Source organism: Patiria miniata, unplaced genomic scaffold, assembly GCF_015706575.1.
Source record: "Patiria miniata isolate m_02_andy unplaced genomic scaffold, ASM1570657v1 HiC_scaffold_8, whole genome shotgun sequence".
NCBI lineage: Eukaryota > Metazoa > Echinodermata > Asteroidea > Valvatida > Asterinidae > Patiria > Patiria miniata.
In genome coordinates, this window is record NW_024037075.1 from 5,763,348 (window position 1) to 5,779,819 (window position 16,472).

A 16,472-nucleotide genomic window follows, 5' to 3' on the forward strand; every position below is an offset into this window, starting at 1 on the left:
TCGTCACTATTAAATGAGAGTGGATTTGTCCTTGGATATTTATGGAAACCTTGTCAAGTCGAACAGTAAATTACCAAGGTGTACGACTTTGAAATTGCTGCCAGCAAAAAAAAAAACCTAATTATTTTTTTTTCATTGTCACTAGTGAGAGTGGATTTGTCCTTGGATATTATGACCCAGCATTTCTCTTTTTGGAACTTATCAAATACGCAATTAAACGAAATTCAGGGGAAAAAAATCATTTGTATAAAGGGTTTAATACTCTCGGGTGCTCAATGAAAATACTTTAATTGTTGCCAAATAAACTGCTTAGTTTGAATGCCGGTTGAATTTCCCAAGTAATTAAAAACAGACTTTTTAACTAGTATGAAAACTAGAAAGCCTTTATCGGGTCAACTATAGAGCAACAACTTGGCAAAGCCTTTCATGTGGGTTATTATTTTAAAGCGGATAGTGCTTTAGCCTTTCATTTGGGTTATTATTTTAAAGGTGATAGTGCTTTACGTAGTGCTGATCTTCAGTTTGGATTTAAACGGCATGCTCAGTGTACTTCCTTCATGAGTGTAGTTATGTATCATTAAAATGTAGTAGGAGTAATGTTTATACTGTCTTATTAGATGCGTATAAGGCATTTGATCGCAAAAATTGAATATTTCAAGCTTTAAAAAATGCTAGAAAAAAAACCATGTCACCTTTAGTGTTAAGATTGCTATTGCATAATGTCCTCTCATAGTCTCATGAAGTCCTAAAGTAAAAAAAAAAATGCGACGCTGTCTCTTACACATTTAGACGAACCATTGTTGTTAAAAAGGTGGTGTCTTATCTCCTTATTTTATTTCCTTGTATTTAGATGGTTTGATTGATGAATTACAACATAGTGGTGTTGGTTGTCACGAAGTGAATAATTATAGGTTGTATGTTTAGCCTATGAAGATGATAATTACTGGCACCAACTAGAAAGGTTCTGCAGACTATGATCACTGTTTGTGAACATTATGAACTTGCCTGAGTGAACCCTGGACTGCAGGCTAGAATAGTTCATCGACTATGCATAACCATATGCAACGTTATTAGGAACATTATATCTTGGACAAAAAGAGGGAAATCGATCACAGGTGTTTCTCCGAGAACAAGATGTAACTCCAACCATTTCCTACGCACTTCCCGACGCATGCGTGGTGTGGTTAGTAATGGGTGAGCAAGTACGCAGGGAAAAAATATGCCAACCAGTAATTTTGCAAATTTCGCCTCCACCAAGCACGCCCTCTACCGTGTCGTAACATCGGCCTGTAGTCACAGCTTCCAGAATTTCATTACGCGTCATGCTTTTCTCTCTTAAAGCCACTACCAGAGCTTGTATTCCGTTTAAAAAGCTAAAATTTAAATTTTTGAATTTTCAATAGCTATTTAGATTCGTAGTACGAAAGGCTTTACATTGTATAGGCCATAGGTCCTAAAGCCGGAACACCGTGGTTTAGTTAAACTACTAATTTGAAACAAGATGAGCCACAGTGTGGTTTGGTAAACTTTGAGTTCAATGAATATGAAATTAGTTTTAATAAATAAATTGCTGCGTTTTAAGTTCTCTTGTTCGACTGTACATTGTACCTCGATCGAGAAAGTTATACTGCAAACAAAAATTCTCCGAAGGTTCGGCAGTCCGAATTGAGAATAATTAGTCCGTACGTTCAATAGTCCGAAACGAAAATAAGGTTCAGCTTCGGATTAATAAGCTTGTTCTATTTTTGGACTAACGGGCCTTTCGGACTATCGAACCTTCGGACCACTGAACCTTCGGCCTAACAAACCTTTGGACTATGACCCTTTGGACTAAAGAGCCTTTGGACTATCGAACCTTCGGACAACCGGGCTGTCATCAATGCACACACATCGCCAGAAAGCTTGAAGTTGATAGCTTGAAGTCGGCTTAATTCCATCCTGCTCTGAAAAAAAAAATGGATTTGCAACAGCTATCATTGTACATAGTGCAAGATCTAGGCCGCTTAACGTGCAGACACACTGAAGTTTGCAACCCCTGCGTTACTATTGCAGCCAACAAAGATCTGGAAGAAACGCGATCGAACTGTATACGTACGAAGATACATTTCATTTCAGGGGACGCTGTTTCATGTTAGAGCACGTTGCCTTCCCTGAATTCTCCTTAAAGTGCAAGTGTAGTAAAAAATAAAACCAGGATACTCAACATAATGTAGCTCATTCTAACGTAACATGGTTGTGTACAAATTGCTCTCTCCCGGAGACATTATGAAGACGCCAACAATGGACCGATCCAATAGACCCCGCCCACTGCGCACTGGGCAAATTAACACGCGCCCCTCTCCAATGCCATGCATTTTCCTGCCGCGCGCATCATACGCGCGTGCACGCATGTCGGACTTTTGTGCACGCACGTTGGACATAAATCACGGCTGTGATTGGTCAGAACAACATGGGGCGGTACTTACTGGATCGGTCCATTTGTCTAAAGACTGAAATCAATAGATTGACGAAACAATTTCAAAAACCAATGGAATTTTTTTTAAACTTATTTCAATTATGATTCAGTGATTTTGGGGATTTCTTCTTAAACATTTTTAGGATGACACTGCTCTATAACCTCCGCCAAGGAGGTAATGATTTCATCGGATGTGGTTAGTTTGTTGGTTGGTCGGTTTGTCTGTTAACAAGATAACTCAACAAGTTATGAACGGATTTGCATTAACATTTTTGTAGGTGTGGTCCTAATAGTACCAGTAAAAATCGATTAGATTTTGGAAGTGATCCGGATCTGGGTCTGGATCTAGGATTTTTTTTAAAGCATTCTTCACCATTTATGCGAGTATTTCTTTAGGGTGTACTGACAATATGGCGGGGAATTGTTTAGCGCTCTCTGGGTGCTTTCTAGTTTCATGCATGCAAGTATTTTGACATGCCTGTTGATCATGTAGTTTAGCAACGTGGGTTGAAGTTAAAGAAAAAAAATATGCGAAAATATATGGGAATTAAAATGTAAAACGTTACTTGCTATAAGGCCAAAAAAAGTCTCAGGTTTCTGGTATGGAGCTTGCCCAAAAAGTGTGCGGCGACGCGGCTTTTTTTTTTTTTTACCTGTTTTTTTTGCTTCAAATATCGGCTGATGACTGCAAATGGTGCCCGACTAAACTTAGTGCAAATATTATGGGAGACCAAAGAGGCCACATAAAGCTTATTCTCGATCATAACCCCATCTAAAAACACGTTAAAATTGTGCAGCAGCAGGATTCCAGTCAAAACAGTGAGTTTGGCGGTTTTGAGACATCATCTTTCATTGATTTTTTTTTTTCATTTTGCCGACGCGCATGGCTATGGCGACGCGCGCGCTTACCAGAAACCGGAGACTTTTTTTTTTTGGCCTAAGGTAACTAAACTCTAATCCTGCGTGCAGCATGAAGAACGTTAATTATTGAGTACTACAATAGATCATCCGAAAATGTACTTAACGCTGGAAAAAAATATTGATTATTTTGAAAAGCGGGATGAATGATCTAGACAGTGTAAGACGTTTTACATCTTGATCATCTTGGATTAGAGGTATTTTCATGTTAAATTATATGAGGTTGTGCTGTGTATTTTTGTTGTTCCTGTAAGAAGAAAGTAACTCATTTGTTATCTTTTTCTGTCGTTTTTGTTTATTTGTATAGGAACTGCACTAGTTTGTTATGGTATTTACTTGTCATTGCCGTCAAGAAACGGTAATGTGTGCAAATGTAGAAAGTGTGTAAAAAGGTTAGTGTATGAGGATTTGTATAAATGTTTCTGTTGCTATAGGTGACAGGTCACACATTGACATTTCCCAAAAAATATTAAAATCCAATCTTATATTTCCGAGCATCCTCTAGTAATCGCATTTAAATCATGAATTCTCGCTTTACAATTCAAATGGAAAAAAAGAGAAACTTATTGGATATACATACCCCCACCCCTCAACAAAAAAAAAAAAAAAGACTTCGGGTGAAAAGCACGTCTTTTAATCAGGTTATGGTTTCATTCCTTGTAAATATTAATGTTAATACAGATTATTTCTAAAATCGGTAGTTTAGGGGATAAATTTTAGATTTTAAATGTTCTCATAATTCCAATCATTTGTAATTCTATGACTTTTGTTTACTGGAAATAAAACGAACGGGGAAAGTGTATTTGTCATTGCACTGCAGCCTTAGTCCATATTCTGGACGTTGTTTTTTGGTCGCAGTCCAAGCAGGGTTCCCTCTCCAACAAACACTCGCCTGGAGAAAACAACGGGTATGAGAGTCTGCTGTGTGCACGTGCAGTGGCTCGGGATCGGGCGCATGGGGGCGCGCTCGATTGATCGCACGAGAACAGTCCAGGCAGTGGACTACTGCAGCCTTTACTGTTTATGGTAACAAGAGCAAATAAATCTATAGGTGCAATGTTCAATATAAATACTCCCCTAGAATAAAGACAAATGGACAAAGGGCAGAGTCAACCACCATTTTGTACCACTCATTGCAACAAGAATCGACAAGTCCAAAAGGTTATCAGTGAAGCATATTTAAACTCAGTCGTCCATAGAAGTGTGCGCTAGTGACTGCAATACTACGAAAAGCAAAAGGTAGGCTGACATTGTGTATATCACCTGTTTTTATTTGAACGTGTTGTACTTCGACCCCATCTGTAGAACATCTATTTAGCGTGAATTCAGCAACTATAGCAGCTTAGCAATACTTGAACGCATTGTTGAGCCCAGAACCTGACAAAATCGTGCATTATTTTTCCCACGGCGGGTGTGAATGTGAAACATGCCGAGGGCTTGAGCTGCTTATGTTGGTGGGTGGGTGGATGGACGTGGGTGCGTGTACAAACACTGCCTTATGGGGTACCGGAACAATGGGAGGTACCCCACAAGGAATGCCCACCGACTTGCGGGGTACCGTTTTGGTACCCCACAAATTTTTCACAAAATAGATATATGGATATTACTCAAAAACTAGGAATTTCCAAGGTGGGTTGATCAGTCGCAAATGGAAGAGTTTTAGAAAAGGGATATTAATTAAGTCCGAATTTCAGCCCAGGAAATTAACTATGGTTAAAATAAGAGCATTTTGACATAAGTGTGCGACGTAGCAAAATGTTAGTACACGAGAACAAAGGAAGTACCCCACTTCTATGCCTATGTAAGCGTGGGTGTGTGAGTGGGTGGGTGGGTAGGTGGGTTGGGTTGGTTAGCGGACAGTTAATTCGGCCATATATTGTATTCATGCAACTCGAGTATTACAGCTTTGCTTCCGAAGGCCGGTTTCGATAAGCTGCTGCGTGTGCGTCTAATTTGCATATTTTTGCATAATTAGATCATGCCCCATTCGTTTCGTCTTCTGTACTCTCGAGGTACCGGTACCTTTGAAAGTTACCGATTGTCAAATAATTATAACAATTATCACATCAAACAAGCCGAAGTCGGGGAGTTAACCTTTCTTAAAGTAGGACAGCCTCGATAATTGAAGCTCATTTTTTCAAATCATTTGGACAATTTGAAAATTGCTCCGATTTTGCTTGTCATTGACAAAAAAGTTCTGTATCTGCATCTGTAAAATACTTTGCAAACCCCTTGACAGTAGATCCCGCAATCATTAGATTTAAACCAAAAATATTCCGCGAAGTGTTGCATGGCAACTGTGCACACACTGACTTTTCTGCTACCCCAAAGTATATATAAATCTGCAGGTATGGACGTTGACACTAGCCTGAAAACCGTCGGGGAGTTGGGAAGGTTGCAAACCGCAAACTTTCTCCTCTTTGCAGTCTGCATAACATTTGCATCCATCCAAAGCAACTCCATAGCGTTCACGATCGACCAATCGGTGGAGCACTACTGTAAACCACCGCCGGGCTTCACAGCCAATCAGACATCACCTCTCATCAACAAAGATGGCCGAGAGGCATTTGCCGGCTGTGAGATGTACGATGTGCTGAACGGGACTCTTACGAATAACCTGACGACTTGCCAATATGGCTGGGAGTACCCGTCTGAATACGGAGCAACGAGCATTGTGACTGACGTAAGTCCTTGTTTAAAGATTAGAAGAGGGTGTGCATTATGGTCAGTGACGTAGCCAGGGTTCTCATCCTGGGTTGGGGGGAGGGAGGGGGGCGATGGGGGGGGGGAGATTGGGGGAGGCTGGAGGTTTCAATGGAGGGGCTCCCGATTCCACCCGAGCTGAAACGTACACAGGGTTTTTTTTTCACCGGACACGCAACATGTGTGGGCTGGGAGGGGGGAGGGAGGGTGGGGCTAGACACCATCTTCCCATTGGGTGCTTTTCAAAACCGAAATCATGGTATGGGTCAGACAGTAGTGAGCGCTATTCGCTCGCCACAGGACGTTCAAATAAACAGTCACTTACGAAAAACAGGGTTTTGGTGAAACAACAACCCAAAAAACTTACGTGGAAAAAGGCACTTCATGTTCAACCCGCTAATCAAGCTAATTCATAAGACTGTGCCTTTTTTTGCGATTGCAAAATTTCCAGTGGCGGCCGCGGGCGAATGGGGGAGGGGCGGATTTTTTTTTAGAGAGGACGTGCGCCCCGCCCCCTCCCCACAGCACCCCCGCTCCCGGTAGCTACGCCGCTGATTATGGTCTGTTACATGATCACCAAGAACTACTCGGTTCTTGTATGGTTAAATAAACTATCGGCTTACAAGGAGAAAATCGCAAATACCAACCTTCTCAATGCAGTGGCATATCAAGAAACTTGGAGACGCTACTGTGTCAACGGTACAGGATTATTATGATCCTGACTTGAGTATCAGGGCATTCTGATATACTCGACCTTCACGTTATTGACTGGTCTATGTAAAAAAAAAGAAGTGTTGTCGCACTCTCAGATGAATTGATTTGTTCTTTATCCTCAGCTTAATCTCGTGTGCAGCCGAAGCCTCTTAGCTGGTACTCTGATGTCGATGCACTTCGCCGGTTTCCTTGTCGGCTGCTTCGTGACCGGCCAAGCGTCCGACATGTTTGGTAGGCGCACGGTTTGCATGACATCGTTGCTCCTTAGTAGTCTCCTCGGCATGTCCATTAGCTTCATCTGGAATCTTGAGCTCATGATGGCTGCCCGGTTTCTCCTTGGACTGGTACTCCCGGTAAATGAAAAAAAGTGTCTAGTTTTCTGATTTCATTTCTGAGACTCTTTTTATAGAATGATATCCGAGACATGCCAGACCAGAAAGGGTGTCAACAAAAATCTGAGATCGTTTCCATCTTGCCTTAAAATCAAAACGCCATAGAACTTCCTCAAATCGCTTGATACATAACGTGATATCTTTCACACAAGCGGCATAAGGTCTTAGAATTCACATGACAATTTGTATTTATTTTATTAGAATTTGTATCTATAAAGCGCACGTACCCACCAGTATTGGTGCTCAAGGCGCTACATTATTATTTGTTGGGCCACTGAAACATTTCAACGGCAGTCTCAGCTCCCTGGCGAGTATACATCTCGATGCTGCCATTTCGACGCAAAGTAGCTAAACTCAATCCCAATTATCATCTCTATCCTCACAGGTACCTATTTAATACTTCTGGGGTGGGGAGAAGCAATGAATGACAAGGTGCCTATCCCAAGGGCCACGCACCACAACCCCAGACTGACCTTGAACCCAGAACCTACCAAATAAACCCACAGACCACGAATTCAATGCTCCAGACCACGAGGCCACGTCACTCAACGTGGTCGCTGGAAAAAAAACTTTGCCTGCCTGAGCTGTAGAATAAGAGACCTATAGTACCAATACCTACATGTTCACAAGAGTACAAAATGAAAGGAACATACAAAGCCTGCGAACAACATTGCATGGAGAATCCTCAGTGTGTGCTCCTTTTCTGACACTGCATGGCAGTCTTCGCTGCCTGATTCCAGACACAGTCCACAAACAAATCAAGGAAATGAACATATCACAAATAAATTACATTTCTGATAACATATACAAAACAATCTCTTGAACAATATTTTATTTGTAGGGAAACACCCTCGTAGTTTTTGTCCGAATAGTGGAGATGTACTCGACAAAGAATCGTTTGCTTGCGAACCTGCTCGTCACCTTTGGCTGGGTCCTCGGTCTGATGCTGGTGGCTCCTTTGGCGATCCTTCTGCCCAACTGGAGGGACCTACAGCTTGTAGTGTCTCTGGCGTGCATCCCACTGCTGCCATTACATTGGTAAGGCTTATAAAACCACACGTCCAATCGATGTCATTATTCTTACTTTTTATGTAAGTCTTATTGTCCTCTGCCCGCCCGCCTTCCTTCCTACCTGCCCGCCTGCCTGCCAGCCTGCCAGCCCACCTGGTTGGCTGGCTGCTATGCCTGCCTGCCTGACTGGGTCACTGACGCGACTAGGGTCCACCTCGACTAAGCAAATCTAGTCTTATTTTGTTCTTCCCAGCACAAAATACAGCTGTCTCATTTTGTTCCCTACGTAGGTTTTTCTCTTACGAATCTATTCGCTGGCTAGTTCAGAAAGGTCAAGTGGACAGGGCGGAGTCCATTCTACAAAAGATTGCCAAATCCAAGCACATCAACTGCGATGGAGGCTTCCTTTTGTCGAAGCCGAACGAAGGTATCGGGCTTAACGAAACGGACTTGTTGACAGCTGAAGAAGCAGACGGCAAAGGAGACACGTCTCCCGCTGCAGACAGTGGAATAAACAAGATAGTTTGCACTCAAAGAAGGCGACACTACTCTGTTCTTGACCTCTTCAAGACGCGGACTCTCGTCAAGTACTCCCTGATTATATTTCTCTGCTGGTGAGTCTCTACAGCTCAGTTTGTTTCCCTTACCAGATATCAAATCGTCAATTCTTGACAATTTAAAATGGAACAAATTGAATTGGTCTGCGGCATAATATTGATGTTATAATAAGCAAAGCTGGCAACCTAGTTAAAAAGTGGCGCTAACATCTGAAATGTAGATTCTGGATTTTGTACTGTAAAGCCGGCCTCAGGTCGACCTTGCGACGACACAGATCAGTCGGCGACTGACTTTTCAGGATCAAGCTGTGCCTGAGCTACAACCGTCGGGAACATTTCAGTCGCCGATTTTTTGTGACCTATAACTGCGACGATATTAAGACGATTAACAAAATCAACAGTCGCAAGAGTAGATATATTTCAACTTCTACGACGCGACGACGTCGCGATCGTGCGCGCATCAAAACATCCTTTTTCCAATCAGCGTTCCGCGCAACATCACGCACCACGCGCGCGTCAATCACCATACAAAGAATTTGTTTACTACTACTCGCGAGAGGATATTCCAAACCATAGCTAGAGGGGTGTTTAAAAACACAATGAAGTAAAACCGTTCAACAAAATCGTTTAAAATACATAATTTTTGACTCGTGTCGACTTTTTGACTCAAAAAATATTTGTGAATTGGAATACAAGTACATTTAGGACCGTATCAGGGGAAGGCGCGCTGATAATTGAAGATTTTACCTCACTTTCAATTCAACATGGCCGACTCATGAATAAGGCCTATTGGCGTGCTCTCATACATGCAAACACCTTGTAATCGGTATTCCCAGCTGTTCGTTTCGGCACGCAGTAATATTCACTCACATACTCTTTAAATGTGCAACTTTTAAAACTACATCATTTTCCATAAACCGTTGTCAATGTTGGATGATTTATAGTCTTTGGTAGCAAACGGGGCATCGAAATGTAACTAACAACATTTCCCAAAGGTCATAAGACGATCAGACTTCAAATTATGACCCCTCCAATGAGTGTGGGCTTTCTTTCTTTATTTGCGGTGTTTATTTCCTTACAGGTTTGTTATGAACATGTTGTACTTCGGATTCATGGTCTACTCTACTAGTCTGGCTGGAAATAAGTACCTCAACTTTTTCCTGTTGGCCCTCGTTGAGGCACCGATGTCTATTGTGAATTTCTTCATCCTTAAAAGGTACTGACAACAGAATCGGCTATAAAATAGTATTATTATTATTATTGTTATTTTACTAACAGCTATAATAGGGCGACAGATTTTGCTAACTCCGTCCACAATAGGGCGACAGACCTTATTAAGTAGACATATAACTGTCGCCCTTTTGTGAAAACGACCCTTTATAGGACAAGAAATGTTGCCGTCGCAAGCCATCTAGATCGATTCCTCGTGGTCCAATTAGTAAAAATACTAAATTTCGTAGAAAAAAGATAAGGTAAACTTGGGTTAGGTGACAATTTAGGTTTGTGCACAAATCTATGAAAAAGTCGCCCTAATGTAGCAAAAAGAGTAATTATTATTATTATTATTATTAGACATCGGTAATTAGGTGTCTCCCCAATGTCACAGCCCCCTTTTAGAGGCACAATTTTGCTGTCGCAATTAGGTTATATTTGTTGCCATACCGAAATTCGTGGAAAAGGACAAGGGAATATTGGGTTAGGGCACATTTTAGTTTGAAAAATTGTGCGCACAAGTCTAAGGGGATGTCTCCCAAATGTCCAATCCAGGGTAATCATGTTAATTATTAGTGTTAATAATAATTATTATTATTATTGATTTATTAAAACTTCAAACATCACAGTCCTAAAGCTGAATTACGTTTAAGATACGTAGACATTCACACACAAAATAAAAGTTACGTAGCAGTTCCTTAAACAAAAAAGGAAAAAAGGCAACGATTACAGAGGACAAAAAATAAATAAAAATATGTAGAACTATAAAAAAGTATATACAAAATTTATCTCACTGTATGTAAAATATGCAAAATTTAGCATAAAAAAATGCAAAAGGCAAGAAGGCCAGCTCCACTTCAAAAACCTGCAGGGCTTACTATGTAAACAATTAACTGTACGAGAAGTGTGTCAATGATGGGATTGAACTGATTTTTGTACCTGTTGGTTCTGCACTTGATTGAGCACAGTTTGTATTTCTGAGGAATGTTAAGACAGTTTGCCTGTGGATTTGTTTTACTGGCTAAATTGATGTAAAACAGATAATATCGAAATGTTGAGATTGTTTACGTTGTTTCAATTATTTTTGGACAAAAGAACATTAAAATGTTGAGCGTCACGAAATATTCACATTTTGTGGTCAATATTTGACCAACCGTCTAAACAGTTTACGAAAACATTCTTGGTTTCAAGAAGAGTGCAGCCACGAAAACAATTACTAAACATAGCCTAAGGTATCTATATGAACTAATTCAAGACACTACCCATAAACAAATTATGACTCCTACCAATTTGTGTGCATTTCGAGTGAGAGGTGCAAAGGATATGTCTGAAAAAAGAAATAGCCAGATTTGACCAGAAAAACAGTCAAAATTTCACAAAGCTGAAGCGAGCTATGTGAAAGCATATTTTAATCGTTTTGCTAATTTATCCTCGTTCGACGTTAATGATTTGCGGTTGCGCCATTTCGTGCATAAAAAATACAATCCTAATGTTTTTAAATTTAGATTTTGAGCTGGTATTTTCCTAGTCATTTAATACATTACCTATGTTTTTTCACAGGTTTGGCCGTAGAAGGCCGCTGATCATTTTCTTCTTCGCGTGTGCTGTGTTTTGCTTTATCGCAGGGTTCCTACCCACTAAGACAGGTATAACTTAACTAGAAAACCAAGTTCTTCTACTGAGGGTGTACATATGTTGTGTTGAATTGAGCTTGCAAAGGAGATGAACAATTCAACTTCGTCTGCAGTGCTCTTCGTTAAATTACGATAAAGTCACTCCTTCAAGGCATCGTCGGCTACTTAAATAAAATCACATTTGAAATGGAAATGTATATTTTATAAGGATTTACTATAATTTAAACTAGTCTTTTATTCTGCAGCAGATTGAAATTACTATTCTTTCCTAAACAGCCCAAATACAGGGCGAGTCAGAATGATCTGGACCTAAGTTCGCCATTTTTGGTGGCAAATAGAGAATTTTGAGGGAAAAAAATAGTGTTTTATATGGTTATTCCATAGAAATTTTGAATTTTTCAAATTTGACTGAGGTGAGGAGTTATACCATTTTCATTGAAGAGGCTCATTTTGCAGTCTGCACACGGAATTGGTTTTGCCTTTTTTAAATGTGTCAATAACTTCAAGTGAGTCAGTCACCATGACTAGGTTTTATTTGTTATTACACTGCTTCACATCAGTACACGATTTCAATAAATTAGTTGAACTATGGAACCGTGGTCATAGTGTTTTAGAGTTTCTTCAAAATGTTACATTGGATATACATGAAACTTTCACCAAACAATTAAAATACCAGCTCATAACACATTGCATTTGCTCTTGTTTTGATAATTGCTACATACTGGTAACATTTTCTTTAATTTGGGTCCAAATCATTCTGTCTCAGCCTGTGCATCATGAACTCCTTACAGTGGGTTTATACATATTTTTTTTTATTATTTAGCGCAAGGTACAGATCTCGCTGCGTTAATTGTTGCCATGACCATGCTGGGCAAGTACTTTGCCGGTGCTACCTATGAGGTGACTATGCTGATAGGAGCAGAGGTGTTCCCAACAGTATTGAGGTAAAATGGCATAAATATAATATTTCTATTATTTATAGCCACATTTCTATTTCGACGGCAATACGCCAAAAAAACCCCGAGTAAATGTAATGTCACTACAAACGTAAGTCACATTCCGAGTTTCATTAAACCGATTGCCAGTTGATTGTCAGACATAAGTAAAACTTGTATTATAATTATATAAGAACGAAGCCAAACGATGGCATTCGGGTGATGAAAGATAAGACATGAATGTGAATTTTACCTTGTTCATTGTTTTTACTCAAGCTTGGCAAATATGGCTTTTAACAAATTATTCATAAATACCTTAGACAGTTTACCCATGCCTATTGGTCGACAGCCCTGTCACTTGGCCGGACTTAAACGGTTGATAGAGAAAGCCTTTACCGTTTTATTGGTTGAACGTTCCCAATCCTCACGTAGGCATGCGAGTGAGTCAGAATTTCATAGTCGTAAATTTACAATACACCGGCACAGCTGCGTTGTGCGTTACATCACACAGTACGCGCAACGCGCGCGCCAATCTGCTTATAAGGAGTTGTTTACTACACTCGAGAGACTGGACATATCATAATATAGCTAGTGGGGTGTCCCAAAAAAACAAGAGGTACAATTGTTGAACCAAATCGTTGGCAACTCATAATTGTTTACTTGTTTTGAAGTTTGGACTGAAATGTTTTGATTATCTGACCTGCGGTTCGGGTGATTATCAGCATCCAGACTCCAACCGGTCACAAACAGAGTGTTTAAAACCGGCCAAGCACACATTTTTTCCCTTATTTGCAATAACCTGTGCTTATGGTTGCACTGCTAAGTTCTTTTGTGATCACGTTCTCTTGGTTAAGTCTCCAAAGTGGAGATACAATTAACAACTTCCAATGCTTCTATTCAAGTAAAATGTCTTGGTAAAGCACCCGGTTTTTTTTTTTGGGGGGGGGGGGGGTTGGGGTTTTTTCTTAGTTTTATTTATGAATCTTGTTTTGGTTTTTTTTTTGGAATTTTTGTTTGTTTGTTAGTTTGCTTTAATTGTGTTGTGTTTGTATCATTTACATGTATACTCTTAGAAATATTGTAACTGGGAGCTCGGCAACGGTGGGCAAAACGGCTACAATCATAGCTCCGTTCATCGTGCTGTTGGTGAGTAACAAAACTCTCAGTGGTGCACCCAGGATTTGGCTTGGGGGGGGGGGGGCTCAAAATTTTTTTTCACATTTGTTAGAAGTGAACAAAAAAAATTGAAAATTTTGCCCAAAATGTTTTGTCGCAGAAAAAAATTAGATTTTTTTTTTTTGCGGGGGCCGGACTATTTTGACGTTGGTGGCGCCACTTACACCGCCATTAAACTGCATGAAAAAAAACTGCTTACATATCACCAAGGTCAAATCGTGTGACTAAAGAAACCCCAAAAAACAAAAATTGACAACCTCTTTGGGGGTGGGCTCAAGTCCCCGAGGGCCCCCCCACCACTTTGGTGCGCCACTTAACAATCCACATTCAATCTCTCCCGATGCAGTTGTATTTTTAACCACGTGTTTTTTTTTGAGTACCTGGTCAAACTGACAAGTTTACTCTAGTTTAAATGACTTTCCTTGGTAACCAGTTCTTTACATTGTTTCCTTATAGAAAGGTGTGGTGAGCTTCCTGCCCATGACCATATTTGGCACGCTCTCGCTGGTAGCCTCTCTATGTGTGTTCTTTCTTCCCGAAACCAGGAACAAACCCCTGCCAGAGCAGTACGGAGACACTGACAAGTTAGCCCAAGATCGAGAGAGCGCCATCTAGTGAACAATACTGGACATCAATAAGGCTAAAAAAATATGGCAACATTAAGTAGGCTTAAAAACAAAGATGCAAGTTAATGAATGTGCCAGGTGCAAATTATCTACAGTAAACCAAACCAAGATAACATTTCTTAAAGTAATTGAGTTTGCTTCATATAAGAATGTGAATTTGTTTTGTTAAAGGTAGAGTAGATCCAAGGTATTGTTGCAAAGCTCACTTGGTTTGAAGATAATAATGACACTAAGCTCCCTGTGCATTTCAAATTATGACTCGTTAACCTTTGAATTGAAATCGAGATCGAGAATATTGTGTTTTCTCAAACTTTTACAGCATTCACAGAGCTAGATTTTGATCGCTTTTGTTGCTTCGACTAGAAATGTTTTTACAAATTGACAATTGGTTTATTTTACCTTTAAATGTCATTCCTAAATACCTACAACAGTTTACCCATTCCTATTGGTCGTGAGCCCGTCACGTGGCTGGTCTTAAATGGTTGATAAAACAATGGCTGGCTGGTCTTAAACACTTTACCAGTGTCACGTGAAATTTGGACTCCTATGAAATCAGGTCTTTTTTTACCCTTTTAATGATTGATCGTTCACCATCCTCGGTTAGGCATGCGCAATACATGTACTACTAATGAGTACTATTATATAGTTCTTAATTCACACTAAGCCGGAACAGCTGCGTTCTGCTCCACATCGCGCAGTACGCGCAATTCGCGCACCAATCTTCAGAACAAGGAGTTGTTAACGACTACTCGCGAAAGGCACATACCATAACATAGCTAGGGGGTGTTTAAAAAAACATGAAGTAAATTTGTGAAACAAAATCTTTGGGAATTTATAATGTTTGACTTGTTTTGACTGTTTGACCTAAAAGTTATTTATGAATTGGAAAAGACATGTACTTGAATGGTATTAAACACTTTGTTTAAGACTGGTTTGGAGTCTGGACGCTGATCATGACCCTCGCCTTCGGCTCGGGTCATCATCAGCGTCCAGACTCCAAACCGGTTTAAGCATAGTGTTTAAAACCGGCCAAGCACACATTTATTCCCTTAATAGCATGTATAATTTGATGCTAAACACAAGGATTAGGTTTGCGGAATATACCATGCGAATATTAATCTCTTCTGTGAAGAAATATTGGGTCTTCAAGAATTTACGGTAAGATGGTGTTTCTAGAGATTTTTGAAAATTAACCCTGTCCCTGTCCGTCCTTATGCATGGTTATTGCATTATTATTTTTTTACATTCAGATCATGAACAGTGATGAAACTAAACTTTTTTACAAGTAATTAATGCCGCTTTAATACAAAACAAAAGTGAAAGGGTTTCTACAGTATACGAAAAGGTATGCCGATCTTATTGGATACTCGTGCTTGTTAATGATTATGTTAAAAACTACATACACCTTAGCAGTGACATCATCCAATGGAATCTTATTTTTGTATTTGAAGAACCTTATAAGTACAGTTCGCTAAAGTTGGTATAAACGTGTTTTTCAATTTGTTTAAGGAATATAATGCCGTGTAACAAATAAATTGCTTGTTTGCATTTGCATACCTTTTTACAGTTTTAAAATGGGTTTTAATAGTGCGCTTCAGTTCAGAAAGTTTGGAGCGAAATTTTATAAATTTCATTTCTAGTGACGTTTCAGCTAAAAAAATGCATATGCTAATTTTTGAAGCATGCGCTTTTTATTCGTCTTGCTTGGCTACGCGATAATCGCGGCCGGTTCGCGACATTCCCGAGTTTACTAATTAATTACTAATCGTCGGCCATTTTTTGGAAAACTCATAACTAATGAAATATTAATAATATATCAATTCAATTTGAAAATCTATTTTTCGGGGTGCCACACCCAAAAAACACCTATATTATACCAATTTTATATTGCTGTGGCTTTCACAATTCCATTGTTATATTTATGAAATGTTTAGTAAAGATATTCTCATATTGCCCAAACGGCATTGACGGCCCAGGAAGAGTTTTGCTCAAAAGGGCCTCAAATGTATGAGGCATACACTCAAGAAGGTGCCCTCAAAAGACTGGTTTTCGCCACTACATGTACTTCACAGAGCCATATACACAATGAACGACACGGGGAGTCCAGTTGAGTATAGTTGACTATATCAGTACGTAAGT

The 16,472-nt window shown here is 39.9% G+C and overlaps 1 protein-coding gene across 1 annotated transcript; it reads left to right on the plus strand.

The window, feature by feature from the left end:
- The first annotated feature begins 4,464 nt into the window (after nt 1–4,464).
- LOC119719164 (organic cation transporter protein-like) lies at nt 4,465–14,342 on the plus strand. Its single transcript, XM_038188506.1, has 10 exons — nt 4,465–4,612; nt 5,722–6,056; nt 6,913–7,143; nt 8,024–8,220; nt 8,484–8,807; nt 9,832–9,966; nt 11,523–11,608; nt 12,420–12,540; nt 13,605–13,677; nt 14,164–14,342. The coding sequence occupies exons 2-10, from the start codon at nt 5,724–5,726 to the stop codon at nt 14,320–14,322; spliced, it is 1,659 nt and encodes a 552-aa protein (XP_038044434.1). The 5' UTR covers nt 4,465–4,612; nt 5,722–5,723; the 3' UTR covers nt 14,323–14,342.
- Nucleotides 14,343–16,472: the final 2,130 nt, after the last annotated feature.

Excerpts from the sequence above, each read along its gene's own strand:
- LOC119719164 (XM_038188506.1), top strand. The coding sequence starts at position 5,724 with ATGGACGTTGACACTAGCCTGAAAACCGTCGGGGAGTTGGGAAGGTTG. Across the intron at positions 9,967-11,522 it reads AATTTCTTCATCCTTAAAAG|GTTTGGCCGTAGAAGGCCGC; the intron begins GTACTGACAACA and ends GTTTTTTCACAG. Across the intron at positions 13,678-14,163 it reads CTCCGTTCATCGTGCTGTTG|AAAGGTGTGGTGAGCTTCCT; the intron begins GTGAGTAACAAA and ends GTTTCCTTATAG.